This window comes from Nyctibius grandis, chromosome 4 (assembly GCF_013368605.1).
Source record: "Nyctibius grandis isolate bNycGra1 chromosome 4, bNycGra1.pri, whole genome shotgun sequence".
NCBI lineage: Eukaryota > Metazoa > Chordata > Aves > Nyctibiiformes > Nyctibiidae > Nyctibius > Nyctibius grandis.
Window position 1 is genome coordinate 91,488,526 of NC_090661.1, and position 15,920 is coordinate 91,504,445.

Sequence of the window (15,920 nt, forward strand, 5' to 3'; positions counted from 1 at the left end):
TTGCTTATCCATGTGCTGTGGTAACACAGCATTTGTCATTGACCAAGAATCACTGCTCATGAAGCCACAAATTTCCCAAAAAGCAAAGGTTTCCCAAAGTGCCCTAACATTTAATTTGCTTTTCCAACTCCCTTTGCAGGCTTCGTTAGAGTTGTAAATACAAGTTGCACTTCAAGACTCAAAGTCCATCTCACTTGCCTCACCTAGGAGATGCTCTGGCAACATCAAGAGCCCAGAAAAAAATAATACTGAAAAAAAAATACAAAAAAAAATAATCACCTCTGGGAGTCTAAAAGCACCTTTATAGCAAGCTTGAGCACATAGGGCCTTGTCCCGATCTTACAGCTGGGAAACTGAGGCACAGATCGCCACAGTGACATGCTTACAGAGACATGGCAAGACCGTGGAAACCCCAGGCGAAAACCTCAGTTTTGGTAACCGTGCAGGAGCTAAGAGGCTGTTGCAGAGGGCTGTCACTGGTCATGCAGTGGTGGCCCTGACAGAGATCCCGGGGAGGGAAAAGGGTTAAGGAAGGGAATTTTGTTACTTTCTTGTCGTATTTTCTCGTGGGGGGAGAAGCGTCGTGCAAGCAGGAGTTTTCCACTGGCGCTAGGCCCCCTCGCACTTATCAATGGGACCTTTCAGGACTCACTCCCTGATTGAGACATCATTTCCTGTCCAACACACTAACCCCATTGATAACTCCACGCTTGATGGGAACTTTTCAAACCTACCAGGAGAGGCCAGGAGACCCAGAAGAACATATACATGAAAACAGAACTGGGGCAAAAAGAAAAAGAAGAGAGAGAAAGAAACAGTTTTGGCCACAATCTGCATGCTGACAACAAATGTTTGTGATTACAGAGCTGTGCATCTTTAGCAGGTACATCCGACACAGAGAAGCCACTGACATATTCTTCAGAGCAGTGGGACTGGCAGGCCTGGTGCTTCAGACCAGTAAGAACTGGAGACAGGCACAAGAGGAAGCTTAAGAACATCCGCTTTTGTCTTTTAGCCACACAGCAAACACAGAAATCAGGCCTGGCCGTAGAAATGGTTCTGTTTTCCACCAGAAAAACCAGGAGGTCATAACCATATAGCTTGCAAAACAGGCAAGCTTCAGATGTCTACATATCAGAAATGACACATGAAGAGGGAGCAATGATGAAACTAGTATTCTTCATCTCAGATCAGGTACCAAAGGGAGGAACCCTTTTTTTCCTAATTTATTATGGCAAAAAGGTTCAATGTTATTTCCCAGGATACGGCCCAGTCAGCTGTGTACTTCCTTAACACCAGCCATGAGGACTCACTTGATATTCTAACCACAGCCCAGCTCCAATCACAAGCTCCAGCCCAAAATCAACATTTCGCCCAAAGTTCAGAAGTCTGTTGAACCACAGCTTTTGTTTTCACCCCAGGCAATTCCAAGTTTTGCTGCCTACCAAGGTACAATGATACAAAGGTATCAATGGATCTGGATTATTGCTAAATATGACACAGCCATAAAGCTCTCCCTAAACATGCAGGTGCCTGGGAGCTGTACCAGAAATGAAGCAGCTGATGCCCACACTTAAACTTTGTAATTTGGACTTTTCCTGTTTCCTGGCTTCAGACTTCAGTCAGCAGATATCCAGCAAGAAAGCTTTCGATGAAATCTAAATACACAGGCACAGAATACACCAAGGGAGCTGTACAAAACAGCAGAAGCCAGGACACTGGCTGGCTGGGTAGATGGTTAGGAGGAGGGTCTGGAAGGTTTCCACTACCATCTCCATTACTGAACTGCTGTGGGAGTGTGCAAAAGCTCTGTTGTTTTCAGCAATTTGGGTAAGTAGTTTCGGGGGGCCCAAAATGTAGCTCTCTTTCTGTTCTAAGTGCATCTGAAGTATTTAAAATTAGATCCCCGCTTCAATAGGAACCATTCATGAAAATGTCAGCTTTAAATGACTTTACAGTGCAAGTTACTCACTGTGAACATACCACCCACTTATCTTATACCCTACAAGGACAGAGTCTGAAAAGTTTCAAGATCATGACATGTAACAGACCAAACAAGTACAAAGCCTCATTTAAAGGCACGATTAACCCAGCTGGAAACACGACTAGAAGTATGAATAGAAACAATATGTCATGGTAGACAAGACAGACTTACCTGCAGGTCAAAGAACTTGCTGTATCTCCGGTAGATGATCTGGGAAGTCAGGTCAGACCATGTTACATTGATGATATAGACCTGTTCAGGGAAAAGAAAATACAAGTTACGGTGGGCTCTGAAACACAGGATACCTCCAAAGCCTGAACAGTCAGTACAGGCAAATTCTGCATCTCGCTGGCTGCTCCTGCTCACATTGAGGAATATAACCCTGGGTGCAGGACTAGCCTGAATTAAAGCCACTGCCAGCTGAAGCCTTTAGCAGAGGTCTCAGGAGAGCACCCAGTGTTCTCCCACCCGTCCCCATCACCAGCTCCCACTGATTTTGTTTTCCCTGGGATGAAAGCTTTAATCGAGGGACAGCACATTTTCTGGTCCCTGGTAGAACACCCTGCCCTCTACCTCTGCCTGTCTGGAGGGCCCCAGGGCATGTTGCAGTCACAGTCAGGAGAGCTATTCTACTCCTGAAGTAACAGCCCATCATGGGCTGCTGATCTCCAATCCCATGGAGATGTGACCGTGGCGCTTCCCAGGTAAGACGTGGCTCTAGTTCAACATGGAAATTCAAAGGGAACTCAGCTCCAGGGCGTTATGGGACTACAGCTGTGCAACGCAACCACTTATGCACACCCACACACGTGCAACAACAGCTCAACCCTATAGCACACAGCCCTTGCTCGGTCATGTCGTTCCGCTCAGCACCTCTGGCACCTATCAGACTGATTCAAAGGTGACGTAAAGCAGCTCGGTGAGAGCAACACTGTTTTCTTACATCGGTGGAAACAGCATCACAAGCCCAGAACAAGCCCAGGATTTCCCTCATCCAGCCCTAGTCCATGCCTAAAACAATCATCTTACAGAAACACTGTTTTGCCGGAAGCTGTGACAAAAAATGATTCGCACATGCATGCACACACATACATATGTATATAATACACAAATGTTTCCTTTTGACCCTAGAACCTCCAAAACATTTTTTAAAAAAAGGAAAAAATGAGCCAGAATATGCTCTCTCATACACTGGCCTTCAGGCCAAATATTGGTCCCGCTGCCTTGATGACAGATACACAAGACTTCAGCAAACACGGGAGCCATCAAGGGTGACCACTGAGGGTGACTACACAACGTCAATGTAATGGAAACCACAGCTAGGCCAGCTCTTGGGTCTTTAAAGCAATTTCCAAGTTTCACAAACGGAGTGAGATAAGGATCCGGCAGAGGAAACACGAAAGCATCCCTCCTCCCTCAGCCCCAGCACTGCAGTAGGACCTCTCCCTTTTGCCATGGATGCAGATATGAAGCTCTCCATCTCCAGTGATGGGGGATGGAAAAGCATTACCCTCTTTCTCCATCTCCCCCAGGACACTAGCCCATCTTCCAAGGTGCTGATGAGGGATAATTGCTTCTGTGCTTTTAACAATAAAAGGTATTGCACAAAAACCCATGGAGGGATGCTGAAGAATAGTCTTAACAACGCTCTTCCAAGGACCAAGGGATTTTTCCCTTCTTTTTTCCCAGTAGGAGAGAGGTGTCATCTGATGTCCTGGAAGCCATGGAGGTCTTGCAGCCTCACTTTCCTCTCTGCTTGTCATGACCACATTCAGTCCCCAAGGCAGTTTGCTCCCTGTCTCCTGCAGCCCAGTTTCATGGTATTTTGAGAACCGCACACGCTGAGCACAGAGCATTAAGGAGAGCTGGGGCCTTTCACAGAGTGCTGAGGGTAAGGATTAAGAGCCTGAATTTGACTCAGTTACCATATCAAACCTATCTCCTGCTCCCACCAGAGCAGAGACCATTGAGGCTGACAAAGGAAGGACTGCCCAGGGGTGGAGAGCATGACTCTCAGCAAACCCAGGTTATTCCTCTGCTGCATCTCATATTTCTCTTGGAAAAATCAAGCCACGCAGCCTCAGTCCCACAGTACTCATATACACAAGGGTAACACCAGCACTGTCCTTGCTTCATGAAGGGGAGATAAGACTGCATAACATGAAGATTTCAAGTCCCCTTTAAAGATCTCACCCGTGCAGACAAGCCAGAAGAGTTAGAGCCTGGGAAGGAAGTTGCTATTGCCAATTTTCAGGCCAGCTACACTACACTGAAGAACATTTTTCCATGTGTTTGTTGTGAAAAAAAAAAAGTTTGTAGCTTCACTCTGAGCTAATTCACAACACAAATATTTCTACTCATTCTCTCTCCAACAGCTACTTTCAGATGGAAAACCCATTTGATTAAAAACAGATCATGACAGATGGGAGCTGACTGGGATCCAAAAGCAACTTCAGATACTGTAATTCTGGCCGCGAGTTCTCACAAAGGGGGTGAGACAGGGATAGGAGAAACATATTGTACATGCAAATAAAATTATATTTTTTTCTTTAATTATGCATCTTTTCTCCAGAAGCTAGAAACAAAACACATATGCCACAGACATCCAGGCTTTTTTAATTTCATGGCACATCATGCTTCCCCATGCTACTCTTCAGAACCCACAAAAAACTGTGTGTCCCCAAAATTTTTAACAGCCTGCAAGTCTGCTTGATTGAGACCTAGTCCAGACAGGAGGTAACCCTGCTTTAAGAGTCCAGCATTGTTCAGTGGTGCAGCAAGCGGCACAACATCCCCATCACATGAGATGGGGCTGAGCTGGGTGCGAAGGGATATTCTGGGTAAGAGGTTGGATGCATTCGGTGAAGGGAGCAGGTGTAGGAGCAGGACCCCACTGCACAGAGCAGATACAGTCCCAGCTCTGAAATCCAGGCTCTGCGGGAATGAAGCTGCCACTGACTTCAGTCAAGCCATGATTTTGCTGGATTTAAAACAGGATTTAAAACAGCAATTAAAACAGCAATTAAATCTTTTCAAGCCTTAGGTCTCTTCAAGCTCAGCAAGTGATGAATCGGGCAGCATGCAGATGCACTGACTTCTCTTTCATGGGAAGATCATAGCAGGAGCAAGAAAAGCCTTTCATCATAACCCGGAGCTCTGTAAAGTGAGGAACAAATGGGCACAAAATCTGCGTGGTGGGACGCAGGTGAAAAATCTGAAATAGCTATTGATTTTCTTCGCTCGTTTGCGTAAATCAAATTGCTTCTTGAAAGCTGACATTTAAAATAATGGGGAATAATGGTTTGCTTGAACTCGGGAAAGATCTGTAAAATGCCAGATTTTAAAAGCAAGGTCTAGAGGTTTCAGAAGCCTTAGGTATCACATTTCTCTCCGTCAGAGATCAGAGTTCGGTGATTATTCGCTTCTACTGCCTTAGTCGGACCCATAACCTTTTCATGAGCAGTAAACATTACATCAGCTTACCTCGACATTTTTTTGCTCAGATCTTAAAACGGGTCACTGTGAAAGCAATCAACGATACCCCTGGGGAGAATGAGAAAAGCAGTCCTGGGGGAGCCCGAGGTCATGTAAACGCAATGGGACAAGGAGGCAGCAGGAAATATCAGATAAATACGGAGAACCGTCCCACGCTCAAATGGCCGCAGGCCCAGCATTGCCTTCATGAGCTGTCTGCAGAGCCAAAGGAGGGCTTTCTGTGGCATCCAACGGCTCCCCAAAACCGAGCCACATGAGCCACCGCTCCGGCACACAGCTAGTCGCCCTTGGCACGCTGCTTCTTCATAAAAGATAAAATCAAAGCATCTTACATGTCTCGTAACAAGCTCTTCTGTGTAAGTACAGTGTTTTCCTACCGTCCGCACATGCACAGAAGTAAACTTTAATCGTGATTGAAAATTACAAATTACTACAATAATTAATTTCTTAAGGTAAAAAGACCTACTTTATGTATCTGCTATGTTTATGACCTTAAAGGAGTCAAAACACAGCTGCTATTCAAATGCTTCACCTTAAAAATCCTTGACAAAAAAGTCCTTAACAATAAATACTTTAAGTACAAACTACAAACAACTCACTGCACAATCACTGGGTGCTCCAGCCACTAACAATGTTCAACTTTTAATTTCACAAATCCAGTCTTTTTTTAGTCTACTATGTATTTTAAAATAAATCCTTCTTCAGAGAAACAAGAAGGGGGCCTGTACAAACCAGAGAATATTAATCAGGAACTGAGCTTGATAAGCAGCTCTTAATATTCATGCTGCGTGAAAGAAGGTGCAGTATGTCAGGGGGATTTTATCAGCCGCTAATTATTGTTTAATTCTAGCTCTGGGAAACTTCCATTTTACCCGCCACAGAGCAGAAAATTTATTGCAAAGTGAAGTTACTGCTCCTTTCTTTACTGCCTACACCAAGCTATGAAGAGAGATGACTTCCTACTACAAAAAGCATTCACTCAAATGTCATTGGGCATGACTTTATCATTGAATGTCTTGTTTTCAATGGAAAATATCCAGTTCCAGCTGGCACAAACCCCAGAGGTAAAGAATTCAGGTTATTCTCATGTGACCGATTTTTCAATTGGCTTTTTAGAGGCTAATTTTGTTTTCTACAACCAGATGAGCTGGAGTGGAAGAAAAATGCCTAAAATGAGCAGTCTGATGAGACCAAGATAAGAACATCCACAAATACATAAGCTATTGGCAAAGACGAGATTGAAAAGCAGAGACTAGAAATATCCCTGCACACATAAAAGAGGGTGCTGTTAACCTTTAATAAGTAATTACAGTAAATACCAACTATAAAGAAAGTTTTATGAATGCAAAAAACAACTCTGTGGTGCAATTTGTATGCAGATACCATCATGATCACCCCTTTTATCCTGGAGAATGTCAGCTTCTTCAAAGTCTTGTATTGAAGTGTTGGATGTTTGTCCTCCAGTGAATCATGATTGAGTTGGAAAAGACACTCCTTTTCCCCTATATTCAGATATTATCACTGCCCGTGAGCTGGAAACTTTCCACCAGCACAGCTCAGCATGTGAACGCTCCCTGGTCCGTTTCCATGCAAAGTCAGCCCAACTCCTGCAAGGCTTGCAGTAATTTCAGATGGTTCATTTAGGTGGTGGAGGTTTACATTAAAACAGCTCAAACTGCAGCAGCCCTCCACAAAGTCAACATACATTTGTGCCCTAAATTACCGGAGTACGGGCACTGCACTGACTTACTGTTTGCATAACCATTTTAATGTCAAAGATGTTCTGATGAGCACAAATCAGTGCTGGCCCAGACCCAGATCTGGAGTGATAACAGCCTAGAGACAGCACTTTCAGTACCCACGAGGCCAAAGCAGCAGAGCTGCTCACCTTCCAGAAGAAGGGTTGTTGACTTTAGATACCTTCTTCCATCCCACAAGACACTGGCACCAGTAGCCAGGGTTTCCCCAGGGTGAGGGCCCCCAGCGCCCTCAATTCCTGCCCTATACAAGAGCCAGCATGGCAGCAGGGAGGGTAGAATGCCCTAGGAATAAGCATGGAGAATGCGATCCCTCCTCCTGCTCACATCACCTGTGCCTTCACTTGGCTTGGATCGCATTTGACTCTGGATCCAGTGAGCGCAGCACGGGCTCCTTGCCCAGCTCAACAGCATCCGAGAGGCCTGAAAAGCACTGAGACCTGGAAAATTCCCACAGTTGAAGTCAGACCCTCAGCCCTGAGCCCATGGCAACTCCACCACTGGTGCCATGCAATGATGTCACCTTTCAGCACAACAGTCTCCAAGGGATCACAACTCAGCCAGGGCAGGGCCAAGGAAGGGCTATTTTCAACCCCAGCTGGGAGCTGTTCTCACCCCAGGAATTTGAAGACTGAGGTGAGAAACAGAGATGAGGCTTGGAAGAAGCACGAAACCCAAGCAGCCCCAAACAGGAAAGCTTCTCAGGAGGTGGTTGCTGCCATGGCAGGGTGCCTTAGAGCAGTCCTGAGCACAGGGGCTGATGCAGGCTGCATGCAGGTGCAGGGCGTCTGGCTTATTCATGAAGCAGATGTGGTTTCACAGACATCCCTCTAGCCAGCTCGCGTTTCCATTACCAATGGGGGAAATGTAACTGAGAAAAAGCCAAAACGACCCACGGGTCTCATGGACAAATGTTGCACGTACCTCAGTTTTGGAAGCAAAGCAGGGTTACGGTATGCTGGGAGGGAACAAACTGGACAGCCCCAGCGTTCGTCAGTTCTCATCTGTGAGCAGCCACTGCGCAGGCAATTTAAGCAGGACACAGCAATTCCAGTTTGCATCACAATTTGCAAGCTAATTTACAGTCTAATAATTAAACATACAGAGACGGGGGGGGGGGGGGGGGCGGGGGTGGAGGGGGGTGGGAGGAAGGGATAAGAGAGTTTTCCTTCCTTCACTACTTTCTTTTGTGGATCTTGTTTCAGCTCCGAACAGCAATGCAAGAGGATTAATGCTGGATTAACACTGCTTCTCTTTTCAGCCGTATCACATCAAATCTGTTCTGTGTACAAGAAAAATAAACTCATTTCTAGTTCTGAACCCAGCCACACTCTGAGACCCAAGCTGGGTCCTTTCTAGTTTAGAAAACCCCACCACTACTGCATCTTGTATAAGCACAGATCTTCCTCCTGGTGGAGAATTAACCAGGATGAAACCCGTTTCTCTTTGCCAAATCCTGGTACTTAAACACAAATGAGAATAGCAAACAAACGCCTCAAGCCAGCCAGCAGCCGTCCCTGGGAACACAGGAAGAGGAGCTCATTGGAGTATGGAGACACCTGGCTAGATGTTTTTGCTGGTTTCCTAGCTTTGGGGGTACGGACCAGACAAGTAACAGGCTCGTGTCTGAATGACGAATCCAGCTCACCGTGTTTACACAGGCAGAGTAAGAAAATATTTAGCCTCCCATATTTTTCTCATACATTGATAAGGTTTCAAAGCCCATGGTTCAAATTTCTATTTAGTGTCATCTTCACCCCTCAGGTTTTTGGCATTTGCCAACTTGTTTTTTTAAGCACTGACTTCAGGCCTTCCCAGCACCTTCCTGCTAAGAATATGGTAAGAAGTCCCACACAATCAGAGCAATAAGCCAAAAGAGGAAAAACCTCTCTGCTGCATTTCTTTGCATCGCCATGAGAGGTGTAAAAAGTGGAGTTTGCACCCATGATTTGTGACAATAACTTGACCAGAGAGCTGCAGAACTGGAACGGCTGGGAGCCCTGCAGCTCGGTTACAAACCACCTCCAAGTCTCTTGCCAGGCTTGTTTGATTACTTCATTTAATTACATTCTTAGGGGTGTGTGAGCAGAATATGATGTGTCAAATTCTTGCAGACATGCAGTATCTGTGTTGCATTAGCAAGACTTTGTTTTTTAACTGATATCCTGGGTCATGTCTAAGACCTGCCAAGGCTCCTATCTTATCTCCAACATCCAATAACTGGAGCTTATGGAAAGAGAACAAGAAACAGAACTAGTAAAGACCGGTCACTTCCCTGCTACCACCTCCCAGCTCCAGAAAGCAGAACAGCAGCTTCCCTACAAGGAAAGAGCAGACAAGGGAAGCAGACAACATCCACCCATTATATTTACATACATGCATGATGGAGGGAGGGCAACTGTGCAGAGTACAACGTGGACTCGGATTTCTGTTTCCAATCTGTTTCTATCCACCTGCATTTAATTTCCACATGTGATGGAACTATCTGTGAAGCAGAATAACCACAGGACTGAGTTTCTGCCATTTAAGAGTTGACAGACGATTAGAAAACGCAACATCTAAGCCTACAGAGCGTTAGAATAGAAGAGTGACAAACGTAAAATGGAAACAAGAACATACGGCTCTCTGTGAAACCTGGCTCCCTTGTGGCCTTCTCAAATACCCTACCCGGGTCTGAAAGAAGCTGTCTATGGCAAGCAAACAAAAATAATCCATCTGCACTTGAAGGTAAAAAGTTTTCAGCTCATTGCCTCTTAAATCTGGATGCCACCTGAATTATGAACTATTTTAACTCAGCGCTTGTGTCTTTCTCCCCAGCAGGTGGTTGCTGTTTCATGAGGACCCCAAAACGTGAGAATGTGCTGGTGGAAGAAGAGAAACTCTGTTTGAAGAAAGAAAGAGTTGAGAAAAGCAACAACTAACAGACAAAATAGACCCCTGAATGTCAAGTACTTCAAGTAAGGTTTCACTGAAAGATTCTGAATACAAAAATTGCATTAATTTCACTAAATTGGTTTTAGAAACTGATTTGTAGTTGAAGTTGTTCTGAAAAGAAACATATCACCCCTGAAGAGTATGGCTCAATGTAGAAGTCCTCAGTAGCAGTGCTGGATGTGGAAGTGAAGCGAAGGTCCCTCTAGCCAGTCACTTCTCATCTCTTACAGCCATCATGTCTGTCACCGGGTAAAGCACAGACATGAAGGGAAAATGGCACTTTTGAAAAAGTATTTTAAAAAATTAAGATAATTTCATTCCTCTTCCCTTATTCTCTACACAGGAACAGATCTTAAAAATTGACTCAAAACTGGCTTCATCCTGCTTCCTCTGAAATTAATTTTAATAGGAAAGTACTGAGGCCAGCTATGAGCTCCTTCAAAATCTCTCTTTCATTTATAACACAGGTTTCTAGCTTCAGCTATAAGAGATCACTCTGCTGTCCAGTCAGTGATGGCACCATTCAGATGAGGGCAATGTTTGTAAATTAAATCCAGCCCTGGTCCAAATGGGTGCAACCCACATCTAGTTTTGACTGCCATTACGGAGTCATCAGACCCACGGAAGTCAACAGGAAGAGTTTCAGTCCCTTTATGGTGCTGGATCAAACCTCACATGAAAGTGGGTGGGGAATGTTCAAAATAGGATGAGTAAAGCTCTGCTCATATTTAAGGCAAAGGGATTTTTGTCATCGAGTGCCCTGGGGCCAGGGATACAGGAATAGCTTGGTCAAATAAGAACTAACAAGAACCTGATTGCTGCTGTGTTAGATGCATCAAGATCGACAAGACACACAGAGAGAAAATATGATCTGGAAATTGCTGTTTTCCAGCTAACACCAAATCTCACCCATCTTTGCACAGAGTTATTTATGCCTGTGGGAGATCTCTCCAAGTACCTTTCTTTCTGCTCTGAGAACAAGGGTCCGTCTACGTCGTACCAGCAGGGTTGTACTGATGCGTTTTCCCAGCTACAAAGCTCGTATACAGTGCTAGAGCATACACAGCTTGTGGCCACATGAAGACAGAGCACCCCATGATATCGCTGACCCTCTTTCACATACGGACACAAAGCAGGTTTTTGCACACTGTAGGTACGTAGCCTCACTTACACAGATGACAAAAGTTCCCTGCAGTCAGACTTACAATTGCAAAGAGGCATTGCTAAAACCCAAGCTCCCTTTCGGCTTCTCATATTTTAGGATTCCTGCTCTGCACCAACACTTGCATGTAGTTTATACTAGCATGCAAATCTTCCGGCTTTGATTTGTAACCTTACATATGACCCCCAGATGCAGTGTTGGAAAAGCAAAGCAAGGGCCTGGGAAAGGGAGCAAAACTCCTCCAGGCCCTTCCAGAACAATGACAAAGCTCTGGGACATTCTTAGTCCAAATAATGGAAATTCTCCTGGGATTTTGCCATAGAATAGTGGGATAATTTTTTTTTCTTCTCATTTTGAGTAGAGGGAAACAAAAAGTTCATGTAAACCAAGAGACCCTCGGATTCACAAAGCCAGACCTGAGGGGTACCAGTACTTCAAGTGTGATCTACAATCCCTGACAAAAAACAACTCTGAAAAACCCTTCTAATTTCTATACAGTTTGTGCAACCTCATTTTTCATGCACGACTGAAGGATAAAACTTGAGGCGAAATCAACTAGATCAACTAGCAAAGCATCACAGAACTGCCAGCACAATGCGCTGACAGATGAGTATTTGCATTTTAATTGCAAAATGCCAGAAGAGTGACTGAAAACCAGACCTATTCTCAAAACCTAAACACCATTCAACAAACATGCAATGCATGTAGATCTTTGATTATACTGCATGACCATATATACGTAAGACCGAACATACTTGTTCTCTACAGGACAATCCTGTAGTTCCTATGTGGAACCAGCTCTTAGAAAGAAGGGAACAAATTTCCACAAGCCCAGAAAGATTCAATGCTGAAGTCACTGGAAAAATGTCTTTCACTGCAGCGACCTTTGATTTCAGGCTTCGGAGAAATCCATGTGTCTTATGGGGAGAAGAGTGAAAGAAGAAAATGATTTTGTGTCCCAGTCTTGCAAAGAACGGCTGAATTGCACTGTGAAACGCCAAAGAGGCAAAAGTGAAGCACTCTCCTTATTCCCCGCAGTACTTCTGGCCAAGGCAGGAAAACTGATGCAAGAGTCCTGTGCAGAACAGATTCCCTCCCGTCAGGGCACGGCACTGAATTAAACACAAAATTACCTTCTTCCTGTGGAACTTCAGGGTTTTCAGGAAGATACTCTGCCAAATCCTTGCACCCTCAATCACTGCCTCTTTGCTAAGTTGAACTATTGTCTCTGCCCTTTCCTTCCCTCCTACTCTTCTCACAATCATCCTCCTTTTCCCACACTTGGCTTCCTGCCTTCCCACTTGCAGGAGCACCCTCTCCCACCCCAGACGCACAGGACTATCACGGACAGTGTAAATCCGTCCCTCTCCAACTCTGCAATTTGCAGCCTGGGCCACGCACAGGCAGAAGCACACACAGGCGTCCTCATCAGTTTCCAGATCACATTATTTGGCACACTGGGCTGCAGGTTCTGTGGATGGACGAGCATTGCTCTGCTCTGCTGAGATACGGAAGAGATGCTTTTTCAACCTGGAGCATACTGTGCTTTGAGCATTTCTGCTCAAAACATCTCTCCCCCTTTAAAACCTGCAAATATAAGGATCCTACAGTACAAAAAATATATTTAACTGCTGGGCACAGGGATAGCTGCTGGACAGGACAGTCACACCGTCTGACTTTGTCCCCAGCTGAGGAGCTGGGAGATGAGCTTCCAAGACTGTACTGCAGCCAGAGGAGAAAGTCCCCAGGTTGTGCTACTGACCTGCACTGCCCACTGAACCACTTCTCCCCAGACTGTACAGAGGGTGCAAAGCAGATGGGTCCCTACAAGGATGTGAAGTTTGGGGATGCGGCTATCATCAGCAGTTGTAACTGTACCGCCAAAGGACACAGTCACCAAATCAGCCCCCACACCTGGCTCACGTACTGGCACAAGCCATCGCTCTAGCTCCCTGCTGTAAGCCTGGACCCTTTTGGTGCAGGGGAGAAGAACACTCCCAGGGATTTTCAATCACCTTGGGCTGGGCTTTGTCACTCACACAGCTTCCCCCTGTAACAAACTGCAAGTCTCCTCTGGAGACATGAGCTGCTGTTTGGTAATGTACTTTCTCTCAGAGCTGGCAGTGATGGCAACCACACTAATTCCTTCTCGTTTACCTATCACAACCCAGCCACAAGCCACACATACCCTGAGAGTTACTCATTTTTGGAAGGAGAGTGTGTGGCTGCAAGTCAGCATGTGTCACCTTAGAAACAAGCCTTTTAGGGTCATGCCTATATTATATGTTCTATCGAAACCAGTAATAAAATATGAATCAGCAAAATGGCTGTATGCGTTTACATTTCTGTCAAATTCAGGGTTAACAGTGCCTTGGAACAATAAACAAACCTCTTCCTTTCATTCCCCAAGCCTGAACATTCTCCCACTCTTAGCCACTTAAAGGGAATTATTAATGTTCCTCAGAGAGAAACTCTATTAAACCTGCTTAAGTGACCACCCAAAGCCCAGAAAAAATTACTGTCTGTAACAAGAGGCTTTCAAGAACTAATACAGCTGCACTCGACACAGACAGCATCTGGAGACAGCAGGAATTTGCTAGGCAGCATTTGGGGGAAAAGTCCTAGTTTTATGCATCCCAAAGTCGGGATCTCAAACTCGTCAAAGCTACTCATCTCAAACCCTTCTCTATGTATGTGGCTAGTGTAGACATCTGTCTCTGGAGGTGCCTCTTCCTCTGCCTGCAGGAGGACCCTATGCTAGACAGACATCTAATGTCTACAAGGCTGAAGTTAAGGTAGGTGTACAGTAAGGAAAGGTCTACATGGTGCAGAGATGCCCAAATTGATGATGACCTCTGTCTTCTCCATGATGCAGCACTGGACTGATAGTCTACAGTGGTCCACAAAGCAGCTTGGCTGGGTCAGCCACACTCACACCGAAGAGCCTCACATCTTTGCAGGGCACATTAGCTCCAGCACAGCATCACTTGGATGCGGCTGCTCTGTTTGATGGGACTTCCAAACACCATACGTCTCTGTCACTGCCACTGGGTCCAACTGTTAGCGATGTAACGCTTCCAAGTGCCAGACTCTTAAAAAATGAAGATTTGACTCCAGTCCTCATTCAGAGGATTCACAGTTTTTAACCTGGGTCCCCAGAGAGACTTTAAATTCCAGTTTATGAAGTGCTAACACAGGAAGGGGCTAGAGGCACCGTTATAATTTACCATGAATCAGATATGCAAAGATAATAATATGAAGCAGCATCCTGACAGCAGGTCAGGCCTGACTGCCAGCACACCAGTGGCCTGCACAGGCACAGCATGGATCAGAGTCAGCTCGTGCGTTTAGTGACCTTGGACAGGCAGTAACTTGTGCTTGCGGAGTTTGGGAATAGGACAGGCATTTTTTAAGAGATGCTTCCTCTTTGACTTGGCTCAGCTGCCAGCTCCAGAGCAGCACTCTCAACATGCAGCTGCTTTACCAACACACCCCCAGGACAGTCAGTTTGGCTGAAGGGCACAGAAATGTTCTGCCATGCTGCAGGTGACCTGAGAGACAGACAAGCAAGAACTTTCGTCCCAGCCAAGGGCAGCAAATGGGTTACCCCATCCCTGAAGTGAGCTGCAGGATGAATGCATCTCCTGCCAAGCCTTTCGTTAATAATTATCTGATTTGAAAATCCTTTTCCTAAGCGTTTGCTCTCACAGAGCAGATTTGAAGCAGAAGACTGAGATAAAGATGGATGTGCTCAACAACTTCTTGACCCATTTCAGACTTCAAACCTTTCTTGCTGCTCCCAGGCACCAACCCTGACTGTCCCAAATGTTTCCAGCAGGTAACAGGAGCAGTGCAGACACAACAGAGCAACGTGCAGCTTCTACAGTACCTAACATGTCCTTGGTTTTCTGCTAGGACCAAGGATCTGCTTACGGGTAAGGATACACCAAAGTCGTCTTGGATTATGTAGATGCAAGGCCTGCCCTGAACAGCCACAGTTTTGGTTGCCAAAGGGAAAGATGAAATAAAAAGCAGCGGAGGGAGAGCAAAGCCCTGCAGCCATTCCACTTGAGGGCTGAGCCAGCCATGGGGCAAGCTGAGCTGAAATCATTCACGCTACGTGTGCAGGGCATGAAGCAGTCGGCTGAACGCCACGAAACGCATGAGGTGTGAATTACAGCATCGTAACTCACGCCTTGAGGTATCTGATTGCAAAAAGGCTCAGGGCAGAGCTAGGATTTTTTTCAGTGTTGTAATTCCCCTGCCTATTTTCTCTCCTCCGCAACCGCCCTTTGAGTAGAGATACGTCCAAAGAGGATCAAATCTCAGCCTCCTCAGCCCTGTGAAACGTGAGCAAAACTTGCAGGGTTTGGCCCACTGTGTCTTTTCTTAAAGCTTCAACAACATTAAATTAATACTCTTCAAATATAAACCACTCGTTGCCTTGGAACAACATGAAGACTGACGTAAAATCACCTTATTCATGGACGGGTGCTATCAGCGGGCTCTGGTAAGAGCCACAGCATCCCGTGCTCTAGCAGAGTGCCTCCCTTTCCATCTGCTGCCATACACCACTCCGTGCCAGAAG

The 15,920-nt window shown here is 45.6% G+C and overlaps 1 protein-coding gene across 3 annotated transcripts in view; it reads right to left on the bottom strand.

The window, feature by feature from the left end:
* SH3PXD2A (SH3 and PX domains 2A) overlaps positions 1-15,920 on the bottom strand; it is a 273,110-nt gene that overhangs the window by 224,766 nt on the left and 32,424 nt on the right. For all 3 annotated transcript variants that reach the window (XM_068400244.1, XM_068400245.1, XM_068400243.1), the window contains exon 2: positions 2,156-2,236. In XM_068400244.1, coding sequence (XP_068256345.1) covers positions 2,156-2,236 — 81 coding nt within the window. The remainder of the gene's footprint in view (positions 1-2,155; positions 2,237-15,920) is intronic.